We start from the raw sequence: 23366 nt of genomic DNA, 5'->3' as shown, positions 1-23366 counted from the left end.
GCGATACAGATTACCAAGATTACCAAGATATAGCCACACAGTCCTGACTGTCTGTCTGCCTGCCCCGATCCTCTCTCTCCTCCTCGCTGGCTTGCCTGCTCTTTCTCTTGTCCTGACTGTCTGTCTGCCTGCCCCGATCCTCTCTCTCTCCTCGCTGGCTTGCCTGCTCTTTCTCTTGTCCTAACTGTCTGTCTGCCTGCCCCAATCCTCTCTCTCCTCCTCGCTGGCTTGCCTGCTCTTTCTCTTGTCCTGACTGTCTGTCTGCCTGCCCCGATCCTCTCTCTCCTCCTCGCTGGCTTGCCTGCTCTTTCTCTTGTCCTGACTGTCTGTCTGCCTGCCCCGATCCTCTCTCTCCTCCTCGCTGGCTTGCCTGCTCTTTCTCTTGTCCTGACTGTCTGTCTGCCTGCCCCGATCCTCTCTCTCCTCCTCGCTGGCTTGCCTGCTCTTTCTCTTGTCCTGACTGTCTGTCTGCCTGCCCCGATCCTCTCTCTCCTCCTTGCTGGCTTGCCTGCTCTTTCTCTTGTCCTGACCGTCTGTCTGCCTGCCCCGATCCTCTCTCTCCTCCTCGCTGGCTTGCCTGCTCTTTTGGCAATGATAAATGCTAGTGTGTTTGGACTTCGGTCTGTTGAGTGTAATAAAATAACATTATTGATGAGAGACACCCTAAAATAAATGTTTATAATATTTGACTAATTTATGGTTTATTTTTCTTGTGGAAGTTGATGAATAACACCAAGGGACATGGCAAAAATGCCTACATCCACTGAAGAAAAGTGTTCAAAATGCACAAAGTTCCTTTTCAAGATGCATTTTTTTTTAAAGGTAAAGGACACCTGACATTTAAAGTCTTTTGGTATCCTCATTTTACACTAAATAAGAAGTGATACTTCCTGGGGACAGAAAAGGCACCGCATTGTAGGAATGACCCGTCTAATTAATCAAAGGTCTCTCTCTGTCCCCCGTGTATCCTCTGTTGATACTAACAGGTGATTTATACCTGGGACACCAGGTTCTACAAACGTTGACCTCAATAAAACTATCTAGAGATAAAAAAGGTCACCCCCTACACACATACTGCTGCCCCTCTTTACCCAACAGGTTTTCAATAATCAGATAGGTACAGTGCATTTGGAAAGTATTCAGGCCACTTTAACCACATTTTGTTACATTACAGCCTTATTCTAAAATTGATTAAAAAAATAATAATCTGCAGCGATCTACACAAAATACCCCATAATGACCAAGTGGAAACAGGTTTTTAGAAATATTTGCAGATTTATTAAAATGTAAAAACAGGAATACTTCTATATAAGCTCCCACAGTTGACAGTGCATGTCAGAGCAAAATCAAGCCATGAGGTCGAAAAAAATAGTCCGTGGAGCTCAGAGTCAGGATTGTGTCGAGGCACAGATCTGGGGAAACGTACCAAAAATGTCTGCAGCTTTGAAGGTCCCCAAGAACACAGTGGCCTCCATCATTCTTAAATGGAAGAAGTTTGGAACCACCAAGACTCTTCTTAGAGCTGGCCGCCCGGCCAAACTGAGCAATAGGGGGAGAAGGGCCTTGGTCAGGGAGGTGACCAAGAACCCGATGGTCACTTTGACAGAGCTGTAGAGTTCCTCTGTGGAGATGGGAGAACCTTCCAGAACCGAACAATGCTGGGAGTGATGGCCTCTATTAAAATGAGGAGGATCCTATCATCTCTCTATACAGTGTCTTGTGAACGTATTCACCCCCTTGGCATTTTCCTATTTTGTTGCATTACAACTTGTAATTTAAATTGATTTTTATTTGCATTTCATGTAATGGACATACACAAAATCGTCCAAATTGGAGAAGTGAAATGAAAAAAAATACTTGTTTCATTTTTAAAAAATATATAAACTAATCACGGAAAAGTGGAGAGTGCATATGTATTCACCCCTTTGCTATGAAGCCCCTGAATAAGATCTGGCGCAACCAAATACCTTCAGGAGTCACAATTAGTTAGATTACACACCGGTGGACTTCATTTAAATGTCACATAATCTGTTACATGATTTCAGTAGATATACACTTGTTCTGAAAGGCCCCAGAGTCTGCAACACCCGGGGCAAGGGGCACATTAAAGACCAAGGAGCTCTCCAAACTGGTCAGGGAAAAAGTTGTTACATGATTTCAGTATATATACACTTGTTCTGAAAGGCCCCAGAGTCTGCAACACCACTAGGCAAGGGGCACCATAAAGACCAAGGAGCTCTCCAAACTGGCCAGGGAAAAAGTTGATACATGATTTCAGTATATATACACTTGTTCTGAAAGGCCCCAGAGTCTGCAACACCACTAGGCAAGGGGCACCATAAAGACCAAGGAGCTCTCCAAACTGGCCAGGGAAAAAGTTGATACATGATTTCAGTATATATACACTTGTTCTGAAAGGCCCCAGAGTCTGCAACACCACTAGGCAAGGGGCACCATAAAGACCAAGGAGCTCTCCAAACTGGTCAGGGAAAAAGTTGTGGAGAAGTACAGATTAGTGTTTGGTTATAAAAAATGAAAAGCACTCCACCAATCAGGTCTTTATGGTAGTGTGGCCAGACCGAAACCACTCCTCAGTAAAAGGCACATGACAGCCTTCTTGGAGTTTGCCAAAAGGCACCTAAAGGACACTCAGACCATGAGAAACAAGATTATCTGGTCTGATGAAACTAAGTTTGAACTCTTTGGCGTGAATACCAAGTGCCACGTTTGGAGGAAACCTGGCACTATCCCTATGGCGAAGCTGGTGGTGGTATTTTTCAGCGACAGGGACTGGGAGACTAGTCAGGATCGAGGCAAAGATGAACAGAGCAAAGTGCAGAGAGTTCCTTGATGAAAACCTACTCCAGAGCGCTCAGGACCTCAGAATGGTATGAAGGTTCACCTTTCAATATGAAAATGACCCTAAGTACACCGCCAAGACAACACAGGAGTGGCTTTGGGACAAGTCTCTGAATGTCTTTGAGTGGCCCAGCCAGACAGAACTTGAGAGGATCTGCAGAGAAGAATGGGAGAAAGAGAGTCAATGTGGAGGTTATATACAGGGAGTACCGGTACAGAGTCAATGTGGAGGTTATATACAGGGAGTACCGGTACAGAGTCAATGTGGAGGCTATATACAGGGGGTACCGGTACAGAGTCAATGTGGAATGCTATATACAGGGGGTACCGGTACAGAGTCAATGTGGAGGCTATATACAGGGAGTACCAACCGGTATAGAGTCAATGTGGGGCTATATACAGGGAGTACCGGTACAGAGTCAATGTGGAGGCTATATACAGGGGGTACCGGTACAGAGTCAATGTGGAGGCTATATACAGGGAGTACCAACCGGTATAGAGTCAATGTGGAGGCTATATACAGGGGCTACCGGTACAGAGTCAATGTGGAGGCTATATACAGGGAGTACCAACCGGTATAGAGTCAATGTGGAGGCTATATACAGGGGGTACCGGTACAGAGTCAATGTGGAGGCTATATACAGGGGGTACCAGTACAGAGTCAATGTGGAGGCTATATACAGGGAGTACCAACCGGTATAGAGTCAATGTGGAGGCTATATACAGGGGCTACCGGTACAGAGTCAATGTGGAGGCTATATACAGGGAGTACCAACCGAGAGTCAATGTGGAGGCTATATACAGGGGGTACCGGTACAGAGTCAATGTGGAGGCTATATACAGGGGGTACCAGTACAGAGTCAATGTGGAGGCTATATACAGGGGGTCAATGTGGAGCCTATATACAGGGGGTACCGGTACAGAGTCAATGTGGAGGCTATATACAGGGGGTACCGGTACAGAGTCAATGTGGAGGTTATATACAGGGGGTACCGGTACAGAGTCAATGTGGAGGTTATATACAGGGGGTACCAGTACAGAGTCAATGTGGAGGCTATATACAGGGGGTACCGGTACAGAGTCAATGTGGAGGCTATATACAGGGGATACCGGTACAGAGTCAATGTGGAGGCTATATACAGAGGGTACCGGTACTGAGTCAATGTGCGGGGCACCGGTTAGTCGAGGCTAATTGAGGTAATATGTACATGTAGGTAGAGTTAAAGTGATCATGCATAGATAATAACCAGAGTAGCAGCAGCGTAAAAGAGGGGGGGGGGGGCAATGCAAATAGTCTGGGTAGCCATTTGATTAGCTGTTCAGGAGTCTTATGGCTTGGGGGTAGAAGCTGTTAAGAAGTCTTTTGGACCTAGACTTGGCACTCCGGTACTGCTTGCCGTGCGGTAGCAGAGAGAACAGTCTTTGACTGTTTTTAGGGCCTTCCTCTGACACCGCCTGGTGTAGAGGTCATGGATGGCAAGAAGCTTGGCCCCAGTGATTTACTGGGCCGTACGCACTATCCTCTGTAGTGCCTTACGGTCAGATGCAGTTACCATACCAGGCGGTGATGCAACCGGTCAGGATGCTCTCGATGGTTCAGCTGTAGAACCTTTTGAGGATCTGAGGACCCATGCCAACTCTTTTCAGTCTCCTGAGGGGGAATAGGTTTTGTCGACAGTCTTCATGACTGTCTTGGTGTGCTTGACCATGATAGTTGGTTGGTAATGTGGACACCAAGGAACTTGCATTTCTCAACATGCTCCACTACAGCCCCGTCGATAAGAATGGGGGCGTGCTTGGTTCTACTTTTCCTGTAGTCCACAATCATCTCCTTTGTCTTGTTCGCGTTGAGGGAGAGGTTGTTGTCCTGGCACCACACTACCAGGTCTCTGACCTCCTCCCTATAGGCTGTCTTATCGTTGTCTGTGATCAGGCCTACCACTGTTGTGTCATCGGCCAACTTAATGACGGTGTTGAGTCATGCATCACATAGGTGTTCCTTTTGTCCAGGTAGGAAAAGGCCGTGTGGAGTACAATAGAGATTGCATCGTCTGTGGATCTGTTGGGATGGTATGCAAATTGGAGTGGGTCTAAGGTTTCTGGGAAGATGGTGTTGATGTGAGCCAGCCTTTCAAAGCACTTCATGGCTACAGAAGTGAGTGTAACGGGTCGGTAGTTATTTAGGCAGGTTAACTTAGTGTTCTTGGCCAGAGGCACTATGGTGGTCTGCTTGATACATGTTTGTATTACAGACTCGGGCAGGTACAGGTTGAAAATGTCAGTGAAGACGCTTGCCAGTTGATCAGTGCATGCTCAGAGTACACGTCCTGGTAATCCGTCTGGCCCTGCAGCCTTGTGAATGTTGACCTGTTTAAAGGTTTTACTCACATCGGCTACAGAGAGCGTGATCACACAGTCGTCCGGAACAGCTGAAGCTCTCATGCATGTTGCAGTCTTACTTGCCTCGAAGTGAGCATGGAAGTAATTTAGCTCATCTGGTAGGCTCGTGTTACTGGGCAGCTCACGGTTGTGCTTCCCTTTTGTAGTCTGTAATAGTTTGCAAGCCCTGCCACATCTGATGAGCATCGGAGCCGGTGAAGTATGATTCAATCTTAGTCCTGTATTGACGCTTTGCTTGTTTAATGGTTCGTCAGAGGGCATAGTAGGATTTCTTTTAATAATATCCTTTTACGGCTGCGGTCCCTGTACAGGGACCAAAATCAGTGGAAATTTCAGAGCGCCAACTGTAGTACTCGATGAAACTCTAACTTTCATTAAAACACACATGCAGGGTACTCAATTAAAGCTACACTCGTTGTGAATCTAGCCAACGTGTCAGATTAGTAAAATGCTTTTCGGCGAAAGCATGAGAAGTTATTATCTGATAGCATGCACCCCCCCGAAATACCTGAACGAGACATAAACAAAATAATTAGCGTAGCCGGCGCTACACAAAACGCAGAAATAAAATATAAAACATTCATTACCTTTGACGAGCTTCTTTGTTGGCACTCCTATATGTCCCATAAACATCACAATTGGGTATTTTTCCCGATTAAATCCGTCATTGTATACCCAAAATGACCATTTATGAAGCCCGTCTGATCCAGGAAAAAGCACCTTTCCAAAACGCAACGTCATTTTTTTGTTATTAAAAAAGTTGCCTATAAACTTTTACAAAACACTTCAATCTACTTTTGTAAACAAACTTTAGGTATTAATAAATGTTAATAATCGATAAAATTGATCACGGGGCGATCTGTATTCGATAGCAGCAAGTCTTGAAATCATCGTCCATATTTTCCCTTTCATAACTTCCTTCGGTGTACCCCAAGACAGGAAGTGCCTATTCGTCATCACACCAAGGATAAACTACCAATGAAATGCCAGTACTGGCGACATCGTGTGGAAGCTGTAGGCATTGTAAACGGGACTTTATCTATTTTGCCTTGCCGTAGACAATACATAGACTGGCGGATGGATATTTTTTTGTGTGTTTTTTGTGAACAGTTTTCCTTGGGATTTTTACTCCTAAACACGTTCTGTTATAGCCACAGACATGATTTAACCAGTTTTAGAGACTTCAGAGTGTTTTCTATCCACACATACTAATCATATGCATATACTATATTCCTGGCATGAGTAGCAGGACGTTGAAATGTTGCGCAATTTTTAACAAAACAGTTAAGCTTCCGGGTTAGAGTCCCGCTCCTTTACAGCAGATCTACCCTTTAGCTCAAACATTAAACATATTCTTCCAGTACAGGGTGAGTAATCGTTGTTGTTGTCTCTAGCTCTTTTCGGTCATAGGAGACAGTGGCAGAAACTTTACGTGCAAAATAAGTTACAAATAACGCAAAAAAAACACACGCAATAGCACAATTGTCCTTAAACGTCAGCCATCTCCTCCGGCGCCATTCCTTCTCCATTTCAGAAGTTTTGCTGAGAATGGTTTGGACCCCCACTCACTCACAAACAAACTCTTCTCTTTTCTCTTATGTAGAGGATTCCCAGTCGCTCTGACATGGGCTAATTGAGCGACTGTCCATGACTTACATTGCAAGAGGAAAATTGCTGATGCAGTACCAGATTTAGAATTTGTACGTTATGTTTTTTACTATCCTAACTAACGGTAAGTTCAGAGCCTGACTGATTTCTTAATAAAAATATATATAAATAAATAATAGTAAAATAAAAATTGTTTGGGGGCCCTTGCGGCTGCGGGGCCCTAAGTATTGTTTTATACTGTATATACACATTTTTTGTACATTTTTATTTATAGATATTTTCCAAACAATACCAAACATACACATCACAACATACAGATGCAGACAAACATCAACGACATTACACCTGCTCTCACATTACACCTCCGCTGTCTTTAAAACACCCCACCTATCTCTAGGGCACCATGTCTTTAAAACATCAACGACATCACACCTGCTCATATCTCTAGTCTTTATGTCTTTAAAACATCAAACGACATCACACCTGCTCTCACCCCTATCTCTAGGGCATTACTCTCCGCCATGTCTTTAAAACATCAACGACATCACACCTGCTCTCATCCCTATCTCTAGGGCATTACTCTCCGCCATGTCTTTAAAACATCAACGACATCACACCTGCTCTCATCCCTATCTCTAGGGCATTACTCTCCGCCATGTCTTTAAAACATCAACGACATCACACCTGCTCTCACCCCTATCTCTAGGGCATTACTCTCCGCCATGTCTTTAAAACATCAACGACATCACACCTGCTCTCACCCCTATCTCTAGGGCATTACTCTCCGCCATGTCTTTAAAACATCAACGACATCACACCTGCTCTCACCCCTATCTCTAGGGCATTACTCTCCGCCATTGTCTTTAAAACATCAACGACATGCTCTCACCCCTATCTCTGCATCTCATTGTCTTTAAAACATCAACGACATCACACCTGCTCTCACCCCTATCTCTAGGGCATTACTCTCCGCCATGTCTTTAAAACATCAACGACATCACACCTGCTCTCACCTCTATCTCTAGGGCATTACTCTCCACCATGTCTTTAAAACATCAACGACATCACACCTGCTCTCACCCCTATCTATAGGGCATTACTCTCCGCCATGTCTTTAAAACATCAACGACATCACACCTGCTCTCACCCCTATCTCTAGGGCCTGCATTACTCTCTGCCATGTCTTTGAAACATCAACGACATCACACCTGCTCTCACCCCTATCTCTAGGGCCTGCATTACTCTCCGCCATGTCTTTAGTTTGCACCATTTTGTTCCTCTCCATCTCCCACAGTCTTTCAACATTTACATAATGAAGCATATGATTTTTCCATTGTCTTAACAATGGAGGATTGGTTGATTTAAGTATCCGTTTTTCTCAAAGTAATTGGCGAACGGGGTTCGTCCAACCCATCAGGTATTTCACTGCACCCTCATATGACTTCTCGAAATATGCAGTCATTTTACATTGTAATACTTCTGACAGTCAACTTTGTAATTCCGCCCATAACTTTATGACGTCATAACATTCCCAGAAGGCATGGGTTATTGAGTCATTGTTACTTTTACACTTAAGACGTGACATGAATTTGTAAAAATGTTCTCTTGTATAATAAATGATATACATTAGTTTATACTGGATTACATTTTCCTTAACTATAATTTTGTTAGTTATGTTCCAACATGCCCTTCATCTTGTGCCAATATCATTTCTTTTTAAGTCTTTAAGTTTATATTTTTCTCTAAGAGATTGTCAGTTGGATAGGCTCTCTGCAAGGTTTTGTATATTTTACCTATCATATGTGTTACGGTTGTCTTCGTCCTCCTCTGATGAGGAGTAAGAAATGTCAGAACAATGCGCAGCGTGGTAAGTGTTCATCCTTTTAATAAACTGAACACTAAATACAAAGTAACAAAAGAGAACAAACTAAACAGCTCCGTCAGGTGCAACACACACTAAACAGAAAATAAACACCCACAACTAACAGTGAAACCAGGCTACCTAAATATGATTCTCAATCAGGGACAACGATTGACAGCTGCCTCTGATTGAGAACCTGTAACGGCTTTCTAGGTGTGGTGAAGGAGAGTCGGACCGAACTGCAGCGTGTAGATTGCGATCCATGTTTAATGACAACAAACGTAAATACGAATAAACACAAAACAATAAACGTAATGAAAACCGAAACAGCCTATACTTGTCAACTTAAATACAGCGACAGGAACAAAGACACTAAGGACAATCACCCACGACAAACTCAAAGAATATGGCTGCCTAAATATGGTTCCCAATCAGAGACAACGATAAGCACCTGCCTCTGATTGAGAACCACTCCAGACAGCCATAGACTTTGCTAGATAACCCCACTAGCTACAATCCCAAATACATACACACCAAAACCCCAAGACAAAACACACCACAATACAAAAACTCCATGCCACACCCTGGCCTGACCCAATACATGAAGAAAAACACAAAATACTTAGACCAGGGTGTGACAGAACCATACCAGGCCAAACACAGAAAATCCCAAATTATAGAAAAAGAACATAGACAACCCACCCAACTCACACCCTGACCATACTAAAACAAAGACATAACAAAATAACTAAGGTCAGAATGTGACAATATGAACATCCTTTTCTGACTCAAATCAGATTCCCTCAAATTCGCTCTGATGTCCAAAAGATTTAAAATCTAAATTTCATTCTATGAAACCTTTAAGTTCCATGTATTTGAAAATATCTGCATTTGTCAGTCCAAAATGTATTTTTAATTCTGTCCTGTAAGTGCTTGCTTATGTCGCTAATGCCTAGACGCAGCTCTGTGTGTGTGTGTGTGTGTGTGTGTGTGTGTGTGTGTGAGGCTGGATGTATCTCTGGCTGAAGCTTACAGTGCCATGCTGTGTGTGTGTGTGTGTGTGTGTGTGTGTGTGTGTGTGTGTGTGTGTGTGTGTGTGTGTGTGTGTGTGTGTGTGTGTGGCTGGATGTATCTCTGGCTGAAGCTTACAGTGCCATGCTGTGTGTGTGTGTGAGGCTGGATGTATCTCTGGCTGAGGCTTACAGTGCCATGCTGAGAGGGACAGATCAGATAGAAGCAGACCCAGCTCCAGGGATGAGGGTGGAAGGTGGTGAGTGTTGATGCATCATGATGCAGAGAGCGTAGTCTGTGAGAACCCCCTCTTTCCCTCTATGGTCCTGTGTGTTGGTCTGTGGTTCTAACATAATGTTGAGCCCAGTCTGTTATTCCCCTCCTTTTTTAGTGTTTATCTCCCTGTTAGTGTAGATATTCATCCATGTAAAAAGCTATCCTTCTCTCTGTCTCTATCTCTGTTGTCAAACCCACACCTGCTTCACGAGGCCCATCGAAACATTTCCACCTCATTAAGAAGATGTCAGTGTCTGTGTGTGGCAATGAGAGAATCCTTGTTAAGTTGTCAGTGTCTGTGTGTGGTAATGAGAGAATCCTCGTTAAGAAGATGTAAGTGTCTGTGTGTGGTAATGAGAGAATCCTCATTAAGAAGATGTCAGTGTCTGTGTTAATGAGAGATTCCTCATTAAGATGTCAGTGTCTGTGTGTGGTAATGAGAGAATCCTCGTTAAGATCTAAGTGTCTGTGTGTGGTAATGAGAGAATCCTCATTAAGGAGTCAGTGTCTGTGTGTGGTAATGAGAGAACCCTCGTTAAGAAGATGTAAGTGTCTGTGTGTGGTAATGAGAGAATCCTCGTTAAGATGTCAGTGTCTGTGTGTGGTAATGAGAGAATCCTTGTTAAGGTGTCAGTGTCTGTGTGTGGTAATGAGAGAATCCTCGTTAAGGTGTCAGTGTCTGTGTTAATGAGAGAATCCTCGTTAAGATGTCAGTGTCTGTGTTAATGAGAGAATCCTCGTTAAGAAGATGTCAGTGTCTGTGTGTGGTAATGAGAGAATCCTCGTTAAGATGTAAGTGTCTGTGTGTGGTAATGAGAGAATCCTCGTTAAGATGTAAGTGTCTGTGTGTGGTAATGAGAGAACCCTCGTTAAGGTGTCAGTGTCGGGTAATGAGAGAATCCTCGTTAAGATGATGTCAGTGTCTGTGTGTGGTAATGAGAAAATCCTCGTTAAGAAGATGTCAGTGTCTGTGTGTGGTAATGAGAGAATCCTCGTTAAGAAGATGTCAGTGTCTGTGTGTGGTAATGAGAGAATCCTCGTTAAGATGTAAGTGTCTGTGTGTGGTAATGAGAGAATCCTCGTTAAGATGATGTCAGTGTCTGTGTGTAGTAATGAGAGAATCCTCGTTAAGATGTAAGTGTCTGTGTGTGGTAATGAGAGAATCCTCGTTAAGATGATGTCAGTGTCTGTGTGTAGTAATGAGAGAATCCTCGTTAAGAAGATGTCAGTGTCTGTGTGTGGTAATGAGAGAATCCTCGTTAAGATGATGTCAGTGTCTGTGTGTGGTAATGAGAGAATCCTCGTTAAGAAGATGTAAGCGTCTGTGTGTGTTAAGGAGACTAATCAAACGCAGAATGGACCATGACACTGCTTTATGCTTTCATTAAGATGTGGATGGATGTGTCACCTTGGTTTATACTCTTGTTGTACATTGTGGTTGGTTGGGTAATACACTTAGCCTATACTGTACCTTTTGAGTTTCCTTGCACGTTCAAATGCGACCAAAAAGGATGTTCTTGACCTTCATCCCCCAAATTCAGTCTTCCTAACCCTCCCCCTCCCCCTGCAGATGGTGGCGTTGGAGAGGCAGGTTTTTGACTTCCTGGGATACCAATGGGCGCCCATTCTGGCCAACTTCTTCCACATCATCATTGTCATCCTCGGCTTCTTCGGCACTATACAGTACCGACCACGCTACATTGTAGTGGTGAGTACAAACATTCTCACAGGTGCACACATTACATTGGGGTGTCATTTGTTATTTTTCCATTTATCCAAACTCCCAAGATCCCTGGCCCTCTCCCTAAACACATTGTTTGTCGTCTTAATCCTTTTTAATCCATCAGTAATTACATTTAATTAATGACTCAACTTCCATTCATTTCACACTCGAACAGAGTGTACCCTAGGGCCCACCTCAGCACGAATCCACAGGATTTAGGATTTGGTTAAATCTGAGGGGTTAGGGGTGGGGGGAGTGGGGGAAAGGAGGATTAGATTAGTTGAATTAGGTGTGTTAGTACTGGGCAAGAACAAAAGCCTGGCCATCTTGTATCACTCCAGACCCAAGATTGAAAAACCTAATAGAATGTCCTAGAACGTTCAAGATTGAAGCACAATAGAAGGTTGCAGATTGAAGAATACTAGAATGTTCTAGATTGAAGAGCAGTATAATGCTCTAGATTGGAAGGAATGGGTGAGGGAGAGAGGAGAGAGATTGGAAGGAATGGGTGAGGGAGAGAGGAGAGAGAGGTTGGAAGGAATGGGTGAGGGAGAGAGGAGAGAGAGGTTGGAAGGAATGGGTGAGGGAGAGAGGAGAGAGAGATTGGAAGGAATGGGTGAGGGTGAGAGGAGAGAGAGATTGGAAGGAATGGGTGAGGGTGAGAGGAGAGAGAGATTGGAAGGAATGGGTGAGGGAGAGAGGAGAGAGAGATTGGAAGGAATGGGTGAAGGAAGGGAAGGGGGAGAATAATCAAAGGCAAAAGAGGATAGAAGGTTGAGATGGAATAAGGAAACAATACTGGGGAAAAAGAGGGAGAGTGAAAAGCCAAGGGAGTGGAGAGAGTAACCAAAGGCAAGAGCGGATAGTGGGAAGAATACTTTCTTGGAAAAAGTATGGTTCAACAGTATGACTCAACATCTTTAGGCTAGGATAATTAGGGCAAGTCCTCTACTGTCTCAATGAGCGTTGACATGTTCACATGGTGAAAAACATCTCCATTGGAAGAAGTTCAGCCTTGAGTGGAAGTTTGGTTAGCAACTTCCTGTCAGAAAGACCATATTGATGGATGATTATGGATTGGATTTGATTATTCCTTTTTCAAAGTGCTCAAAGTGTCTGTAAGCGGACAAACTGAAGTTTGTTTTTTGTATAATAGACCCTTTGTAAATGTTGCAAATGTAATTCCATCTTAAGACCTGTTTATGCCCCTCCATTAAACACTCAGCTGGTTTAAAAAACAACTCCTTTAAGTCTTAATGGACTTATCGCAGCTTTGGCATGTGGGCTAGAGCGGGTGGTACACATGAATAAATAAACAGTCTAGTGCAGTGTAGAGTGTGTCCCATAACACCATTCACAGACAGAGATCTTTCATTTAATTTCCAACTTATTTTCATTTGCAATGTGTTTTTTGAAGTTTGTGTGTGTGTGTGTGTGTGTGTGTCCTGTACAGTACACAGTGTGGTCAGCTCTCTGGGTGGCCTGGAATCTCTTCATCGTCTGTTTCTACCTGGATGTGGGAGGCCTGACCAAGGTAGGCGCTATTCTCTCTGACGACAGTGCAACTGTCCTCCATCTTGGAGCTCCCATGACTTGTATCATCCACCATTTAAAATAGTGTGTTTCTCTGTCTGTTGTTATATTCATGTGTTCGCTCCTTGGTGCTCGAGAGACATTGAATAAAACATGTGGTCATCCTAGAGAGGTGGGAACTAGGTGGTGGAAAATGTATTCCAAGACCTTCAGTGTCAGGGTTCAGAGAGTAGAGAGCTCAGCCCCAGGAGGACGCCCCGCTGACCCCTGCCACAAGCACACACACCCTGTACTGAATACCCATCCCACACCCCCGTACTAAATACCCATCCCACACACCCCGTACTAAATACCCATCCCACACCCCCCGTACTAAATACCCATCACCCACACCCCGTACTAAATACCCATCTCACTCACACCCCGTACTAAATACCCATCCCACACACCCCTCACCTAAATACCCATCCCACACACCCCTCACCTAAATACCCATCCCCCACACCCCGTACTAAATACCCATCACCCACACCCCGTACTAAATACCCATCCCACACACCCTCCCCCTAAATACCCATCCCACACACCCCTCCCTAAATACCCATCCCACACACCCCTCACCTAAATACCCATCCCACACCCCTCACCTAAATACCCATCCCCCCACACCCCGTCCACACACCCCGTACTAAATACCCATCCCACACACCCTCACTAAATCCCCCACCCATCCCACAAATACCCATCCCACCTAAATACCCATCCCCACACCCCTCCCTAAATAAATCCCACACACCCCTCCCCCCATCCCACACCCCTCACCTAAATACCCATCCCACACACCCTCACCTAAATACCCATCCCACACACCCCTCACTAAATACCCATCCCCCCACACCCCGTCTAAATACCCATCCCCCACACCCCGTACTAAATACCCATCCCACACACCCCCCTAAATACCCATCCCACACCCCTCACCTAAATACCCATCCCACACACCCCGTACTAAATACCCATCCCACATACCCCTCACCTAAATACCCATCCCACATACCCACCTAAATACCCATCCCCCACCCCCGTACTAAATACCCATCCCACACCCCCGTAAAATACCCATCCCACACCCCCTCACTAAATACCCATCCCACACACCCCTCACCTAAATACCCATCCCACACACCCCTCACCTAAATACCCATCCCAAACACCCTCACCCCCATCACCACCCCTCAAAATACCCATCCCACACACCCCTCACCTAAATACCCATCCCATCACCTAAATACCCATCCCACACCCGTACTAAATACCCATCCCACACACCCCTCACCTAAATACCCATCCCACACCCCCTCACCTAAATACCCATTCCACACACACGGATACATATACAGACACACACACCTACTTACCCATCTCACACACATAGATACACATACAGACACACACCCCTCACCTACTTACCCATCCCATCCCACACACACAGATACACATACACACACACCTACTTACCCATCCCACACACACAGATACACATACAGACACACACACACCTACTTACCAATCCCCCACACACACACAGATACACATACAGACACACACCTACTTACCCATCCCACACACACAGATACACACACACACCTACTTACCCATCCCACACACACGGATACATATACAGACACACACACCTCTTACCCATCCCACACACACAGATACACATATAGACACACACCTACTTACCTATCCCACCCACACAGATACACATACAGACACACACACCTACTTACCCATCCCACACACACAGATACACATACAGTCACACACACCTCATCCGCCCACCGACAACTCTATAGCCCCTGACGGACTGCCAGACACACACCCTGACAGGTCTCCTGAGTCTCTTTTTCCGTGCCGACAGAAAGTGTTACATTTGATTATGATGATTATTTCCCTTCTCTGCTCCCAATTTATTTGAGCAGTTTGATCTGAGTGCTGAGAGTCAGCTATACTGCATATGTCCTAGTTCTCATGACAGTGAGTTATCATAAGTTCCATAGGTTGGACTGACCCTAGTCAGCTATACTGCATATGTCCTAGTTCTCATGACAGTGAGTTATCATAAGTTCCATAGGTTGGACTGACCCTAGTCAGCTATACTGCATATGTCCTAGTTCTCATGACAGTGGCTTAACCCTGGGGTCCTCCCTGTCTGATGTGGAGTCACACTTAGGCTATGTGGGGTTAAATGAGCTCCTCATCCAATAAGAGGACTAACACACAAATGGACAGTCTGTGCCTGTGTGCCTGTGTGTGTAAGTGTGTCTTTGTCTGGTGTACACACATATTTATCCAGATAGAATCTTGGGTTGTATTCTGCCAAAGCTCACACTGCTAAGGAGAGATCATGACATTGTGATAAAACAGGACAGGAGATGTGAGTGGTTTTCCTTTGTATACTTCTATCAACTTCACTATATAGAGTTTTCACACAGGCCCAAACTATGACTGCACTTAGCACACTCCAGTCTGGTTTCTCCAGATCTCATCTACTCCCCCGGGGTTCCTTTTAGCAGGTTAAGTCTGGATTTAGGTTTATTGGGATCCCCATTAGCAGCGGCTACTCGTCTCGTCTCGTCCGTCAAACATTTTCCCTCCACTATCTTCACATTCTCCCCCTCGTTTTTTCTTTGTCACTTCTTTCCTGTCACACCCTGGCCTGACCCATCCTCCTCCATGTCTTTCTGCTCCACTCCTCTGCTTTGTCTTTGGTCTATTCCCTCCCTGTCTTCAGCTCTGTTTCTCTCCATCACGCTCAGATGGACTCCGTCAGGGATGGGGATCGACATTGATCTCTCAGTGAAGATGAATACTCATGCCTAACATAGTTGGATTGGCGATTGGTTGTGTGTGTGTGTGTGCTCGTAGCGGGCCCCAGCTCTGCCTGGTCTCAGCTGTTCTAATGAGGTGTGTAGAGGCCAGCAGCTGGGGGCTGGGCTGTAACACAACAGAAGGAAATAGCCTGGTCTCCGAAAAATGCATATGGTAGCCAGGAGACGAGACAGCTAACGGACAACACACATACTGGTCCTGATTCAGGTCTCAACCAAACCCTCTATGCACCTCCCTGCAGTGATATGTGAGAGTGAGACCAAACCAAACGACCATGAGTAAAACTGGGAAGAGACACAGAGGGTATGCTAATTAGGTATAGAGCAGACCTAACTCATTCTATTAAATGAATCAAAACAGGAACATTTTACATTTGGCTAGAAATTCAAAAGGAAATGAGTTCAACAGAGAAAAATGTCCTCCTGTGTGCTACCTATATCCCCCCACTAGAATCCCCACACTTTCATGAAGACAGCTTCTCCATCCTGGAGGGGGAAATCAATAATTTCCAGGCCCAGGGACGTGTACTAGTCTGTGGCGACCTAAATGCCAGAACTAGACAAGATCCTGACTCTCAGCACACAGCAGGACAAACACCTACCTGGAGGTGACAGCATTCCCTCCCCCAAATACTCCCCTAGACACAACTACAACAATATAACCAACAGAAACGGGTCACAACTCCTGCGGCTCTGTCGCACGCTGGGTATGGGTATCCTACAGGGTATCCTACAGGGTATCCTACAGTAGGTAGACCTATAGTTCATTTCTTGGTAGTGTTACCGTCGATGACTTTATCACCGACCTCAACCCAGAGTCTCTCAGAGCCTTCAGTCAGCCCACTGACACCTCTATCAGATCATAGCAAAACCACAGTCTACTTTAAAAGAGCAATAAGCAGCCATGAAGAGGCATCGAAGCTGAACAAACTGCATACTATTAAGACATGCTATAGATACATGGAGGGTAGTGGAGAAAATGACCAAAAGTGAAGGTGTAAACTTAGGTGAAAGATATTATTCACTGCTATCAGCTAACAAATACAATTTAAATTCCAGCAGAAAACCTAAGACAACAATTTTAAATGGTTTGATGAAGAATGTAAAAACCGAAGAAATAAATTGTTGAACCTATTGTGGTGGTTCATTTCTTTACCATCAAACTTATCACACAAGTCAGAGTTCTACTGAAACTTGTAAGGCGTGCGTACTGGCGGTAGAGAAGTCAGGCGCAGGAGAGCAAAGACTGTTCCAACGGCGCAGTTTAATGATAAAAATCACCGTGAACAAAACACAATAATCATAATGGGACAAAACCCCAGACATAACGTGTACAAAAACACAATACCGGACAAGGACATGTGGGGAACAGAGGGTTAAATACACAACATGTCATTGATGGGATTGAAACCAGGTGTGTGGGAAGACCAGACAAAACAAATGGAAAATGAAAGGTGGATCGGCGATGGCTAGAAGACCGGTGACGTCGACCGCCAAACGTCGCCCGAACAAGGAGAGGGACCGACTTTGGCGGAAGTCGTGACAAAACTAAATCTTTATTAACTTATTAATAAGGGACCAGGTCAATACAACACACAAATATAAAGTGAATAAATTGAGTGCTCTACGATAATGATGGCTGGTCGACGAATCACCCCCAGATGATTTGTTGAGAGCCCCGAGACAAAAGTTCAAAGGTATTTTATAGCCAAGATACACCACTTTCAACCTACATGACGAACAACAGATGTATGGAATGGGTAACAAGGTTAAGATTTGTATGAAAGATACGTATAATTCACAGCAGACAGTATCTGCTGTAAAAACCATTATCTTTGTGTAGAGACCAGGGTCTGTCCCTGAAGTCATCTCTCCCTGGTACCTTATAGAACAGAAACATTAACTCATGCTCTGGAATGTGGTATCACCCAAAGACATTGTAAATCTTCCAGAGGCCCATCCTCAGTAGAACACACACAGATGAGCGTTCTAACAACTTATTCTGTTGCATAAAAAAAAACATTTGATGCAATAACAGCATTATTACAATCTTGTCATTTCTCCACCATACTAATCAACCAAAAACGAGGAGAACCAGTAAACCTTAGCTTACGCCTTCACTGTGGTGAAACACTAAAACAATACAGAAATACACTAAGAAATAGAAGGAACAGCATGTTAAAAAACAGCTCATTGTTATTAAAGAATCAATAGAATCAAATCACCTCTGAGAAAATTGGAACACACGAAACAAACAACATGGGAGCTATCTACCCAAAATGGAGATGTATGGATAAACATACAACCTTTTTGGACAAATAACAAAGAAACAAAGAGCAAAAACATATACATGGTAGTTTACTAAACTTCGAATTAGCTATGAAAGACTACCAGAACCCACTCGATTCTCAAATGACTTTCAATGAGCTACAGGACAAAATGCAAACCCCCCAACCCAAAAAGCCCTGTGGTGTTGATGGTATACTTAACTAAATGATCAAATATACAGACCACAAATTCAAACTGGCTGTTCTTAAACTCTTCAACATATCCCTCAGCACCTTCCCTAATATTTGGAACCAAGGCCTGATGACCACAATCCACAAATGTGGAATATGTGAGAAGTAATCTCTGAAAAAAAATCCTCTGCAATTTCAAAAGCAGACGCCAATATTTCCTCAGTGAAAACAATGTCCTGAGCAAATGTCAAATTGTCTTCGTAACAGAATACCGTACGACAGACCACGTATACACCCTGTACATCCTTATTGACCAAAAACACACAAGCAAAGTATGCTTTGTTCATTTCAAAAAAGCTTTTCACTCAATTTGGCATGAGAGTCCACTATATAAATTGATGGAAAGCAGTGTTGGGGAGGAGTGCACATGACAGTTGAAAATAGCCAATAAACACACAGATTTCTTTCCTCAGAGCCATTGGGTGAGACAGGAATGCAGCTTGAGCCAGACCCTCTTCAACATATATATAAATTAATTGGCGGGGGCACTAGAACAGTCTGCAGCACCCTATTGGACTCAGAAATCAAATGTCTACAGTTTACAGATGATCTGGTGCTTCTGTCCCCAAACAAGGAGGGCCTACAGCAGCGCCTAGATCTTCTGCACGGATTCTGTCAGACTTGGACCCTGACGGTGAATCTTAGTAAGACCAAAAAAGGTGCAGCAGCCAAGACAAAACATATACAAATTCTACTGTTGACCTAGAACACACAAAGAATTACAGCTACCTCGGCCTAAACAGCAACACCACAGGTAACCTCCACAAAGCTGTGAACGATCTAACACACAAAGAATTACAGCTACCTAGGCCTAAACAGCAACACCACAGGTAATAAAGCTGTGAACTATCTAACACAAAGAATTACAGCTACCTAGGCATAAACAGCAACACCACAGGTAACCTCCACAAAGCTGTGAACGATCTAACACACAAGGCAAGAAGGTTCTTCTATGCCATCAAATGGAACATAAAACTCAACATCCAAATTAGGATCTGGCTCCAGGACAGAAACACATTTAGACCCAACCAAATTATGAGAAAGCAGAAAGAACTTTTTGACACACTGGAAAAAAAATCTACCAAAAAACGGAGCAAATTGGAATGCTATCTGTCCCTAAACAGAGAGTGCACGATGGTAGAATACCTGACCTGTGACTGACCCCAAATTAAGAAAATCCTTGACTATGTGAGCATAGCCTTGCTATTGAGAGAGGCCACTATAGGCAGACCTGGCTCTCGAGAGAAGACAGTCTGTGAAACCACTGACCACAAAATGAGGTGGCTATCTGTCCCTAAACAGAGAGTGCACAATGGTAGAATACCTGACCTGTGACTGACCCCAAATTAAGAAAATCCTTGACTATGTGAGCATAGCCTTGCTATTGAGAGAGGCCACTATAGGCAGACCTGGCTCTCGAGAGAAGACAGTCTGTGAAACCACTGCCTACAAAATGAGGTGGCTATCTGTCCCTAAACAGAGAGTGCACGATGGTAGAATACCTGACCTGTGACTGACCCCAAATTAAGAAAATCCTTGACTATGTGAGCATAGCCTTGCTATTGAGAGAGGCCACTATAGGCAGACCTGGCTCTCGAGAGAAGACAGTCTGTGAAACCACTGCCCACAAAATGAGGTGGAAACTGAGCTACACTTCCTAACCTCCTGCCAAATGCATGAACATATTAGAAACGCATATTTCCCACAGATCACACAGCCCCACAAATATTTCCACTGTTAGTCGAAATACCGCAGTGTGCAATCACAGCAGCAATATATGTGACCCGTTGCCATGAGAAAAGGGAAAACAGTGGAGCACAAACTGTAAATACAACCCATATTTATCTGTTTATTTTCTCTTTCATACTTCAACTACTTGCACATGGTTACAACACTGTACATAGACAATAATGTAACATTTGAAATGTCTATATTCTTTGAAAACTTTTGTGAGTGTAATGTTTACTAACGGTTCCCTTGTTTATTTCCCTTTTGTTTGTCTATTTAATTTGCTTTTGCAGTGTAAATATATATTTCCCATTCCCTCTAAAGAGAGAGAGAGACTTCAAATGAACTATTCCTGACAGCAACCCATTGTCCTGTGTTAATAAAGCATGTGTTGTTGCTGCGGGGCCGCTGTGGGGTTAGATTGTTGTATTGGGGTATTGATTGATTTCTGTGAGTGCTTCTGTGTGTATATATACTGTATATATGTGTTTGTGCAGGTCCTTGTTTGTGCCTATCTATCCACAAATGTCTGTGTGTGTATGTTTGTCTGCGTGTCCTTTCTTACATGTTAATATGTGTGTTTATTTGTTGTTCCAGGAAAGTGACCTGCTGACGTTTGACATCTCGGCTCACCACTCGTGGTGGAGGGAGCACGGTCCAGGGTGTGTGAGGAGAGAGATGACCCAGCCAGGGGTGGGCACCGTGGACAGCCAGTCTTACATCTCTGTCATGGGCTGTCTCATAGAGTACCAGTACATAGAGGTCCTACACAGTGCAACACAGATCCTCATCGCTGTGAGTAGTGGTTTTATATCTTTATACACAGTGCAATACAGGTCCTCATCGTTGTGAGTAGTGGTTTTATATCTTTATACACAGTGCAACACAGATCCTCATCGCTGTGAGTAGTGGTTTTATATCTTTATACACAGTGCAACACAGATCCTCATCGCTGTGAGTAGTGGTTTTATATCTTTATACACAGTGCAACACAGATCCTCTTCGCTGTGAGTAATGGTTTTATATCTTTATACACAGTGCAACACAGGTCCTCATCGCTGTGAGTAGTGGTTTTATATCTTTATACACAGTGCAACACAGGTCCTCATCGCTGTGAGTAGTGGTTTTATATCTTTATACACAGTGCAACACAGATCCTCATCGCTGTGAGTAGTGGTTTTATATCTTTATACACAGTGCAACACAGATCCTCTTCGCTGTGAGTAATGGTTTTATATCTTTATACACAGTGCAACACAGGTCCTCATCGCTGTGAGTAGTGGTTTTATATCTTTATACACAGTGCAACACAGGTCCTCATCGCTGTGAGTAGTGGTTTTATATCTTTATACACAGTGCAACACAGATCCTCATCGCTGTGAGTAGTGGTTTTATATCTTTATACACAGTGCAACACAGATCCTCATCGCTGTGAGTAGTGGTTTTATATCTTTATGCATACACACATCAAATCAAATGTTTAGCAGATGTTATTACGGTTGAAGCGATATGCTTGTGTAAAATCTAACAATTCACAACAATAAAAACAGATCTAAAAGTAAAAGAATGAAATTAAGAAATATATAAATACTAGGACGAGCTATGTATGTATGTATGTATGTATGTATGTATGTATGTATGTATGTATGTATGTATGTATGTAGGTGGTAGGTAGGTATATACACACACAAGGAACCAGTCCAAAATTTGGACACACCAACTCATTCCATGGTTTGTCTTTATTTTTACTATTTTCTACATTGTAGAATAGTAGTGAAGACATCACAACTTTTGAAATTACACATATGGAATGATGTAGTAACCAAAAAAGTGTTCAACAAATCAAAACATATTTTATATTTGAGATTCTTCAAAGTAGCCACCCGTTGCCTTGATGACAGCTTTGCACACTCTTGGCATTCTCTCAACCAACTTCATGAGGTAGTCACCTGAAATGCATTTCAATTAATAGGTGTGCCTTGTTAAAAGTGAATTTGTGGAATTTCTTTCCTTCTTAAGTTGGAGCCAATCTGTTGTGTTGTGACAAGGTAGGGGTGGTATTCAGAAGATAGCCCTATTTGGTGAAATACCAAGTCCATATTATGGCAAGAACAGCTCAAATAAGCAAAAAGAAATGACACTCCGTCATTACTTTAAGACATGAAGGTCAGTCAATCTGGAAAATTTCAAGAACTTTCAACGTTTCTTCAAGTGCAGTTGCAAAAACCATCAATCGCTATGATGAAACTGGCTCTCCTGAGGACCGCCACAGCATGGATGACCCAAAGTTACCTCTGCTGCAGAGGATAGGTTCATTAGCGTTAACTGCACCTCAGATTTCAGCCCAAATAAATGCTTCACTGAGTTCAACTGACAGACACATCTCAACATCAACTGTTCAGAGGAGACTATATGAATCAGGCCATCTTGGATGAATTGCTTTAAAGAAACCACTACTAAAGGACACCAATAATAAGAAGAGAGTCGCTTGGGCCAAGAAACGCAAGCAATGGACATTAGACCGGTGGAAATGTGTCCTTTGGTCAGATGAGTGTAAATTTGAGATATTTGGTTCCAACCGCTGTGTCTTTGTGAAACGCAGAGTAGGTGAATTTATGATCTCCGCATCTGTGGTTCCTAACGTGAAGCATGGAGGAGGAGGTGTGATGGTGTGGGGGTGCTTTGCTGGTGACTGTGTTGGTGATTTATTTAGAATTCAAGGCACTCTTAACCAGCATGACATCATTCTGCAGCGATACACCATCTCATCTGGTTTGTGCTTAGTGGGACAATCATTTGGTTTTCAACAGGACAATGGCCCAACACATCGTCAGGCTGTGTAAGGGCAATTTGACCAAGATGGAGAGTGACGGAGTGCTGCATCAGATGACCTGGTCTCCACAATCACCCGACCTCAACCCAATTGAGATGAGTTGGACTACAGAGTGAAGTAA

The 23366-nt window shown here is 43.8% G+C and overlaps 1 protein-coding gene across 1 annotated transcript in view; it reads left to right on the top strand.

The window, feature by feature from the left end:
- Positions 1-23366, top strand: part of LOC115126381 (sodium/potassium-transporting ATPase subunit beta-1-interacting protein 4-like) — a 163553-nt gene that overhangs the window by 55677 nt on the left and 84510 nt on the right. The window contains exons 2-4 of the mRNA XM_065005656.1: positions 11586-11723; positions 13192-13272; positions 21010-21207. Coding sequence (XP_064861728.1) covers positions 11586-11723; positions 13192-13272; positions 21010-21207 — 417 coding nt within the window. The remainder of the gene's footprint in view (positions 1-11585; positions 11724-13191; positions 13273-21009; positions 21208-23366) is intronic.

This window comes from Oncorhynchus nerka, linkage group LG20, assembly GCF_034236695.1.
Source record: "Oncorhynchus nerka isolate Pitt River linkage group LG20, Oner_Uvic_2.0, whole genome shotgun sequence".
Lineage (NCBI taxonomy): Eukaryota > Metazoa > Chordata > Actinopteri > Salmoniformes > Salmonidae > Oncorhynchus > Oncorhynchus nerka.
The sequence above is the reverse complement of the archived record's forward strand: the minus strand, read 5'-3'. Positions and strand labels throughout refer to the sequence as shown.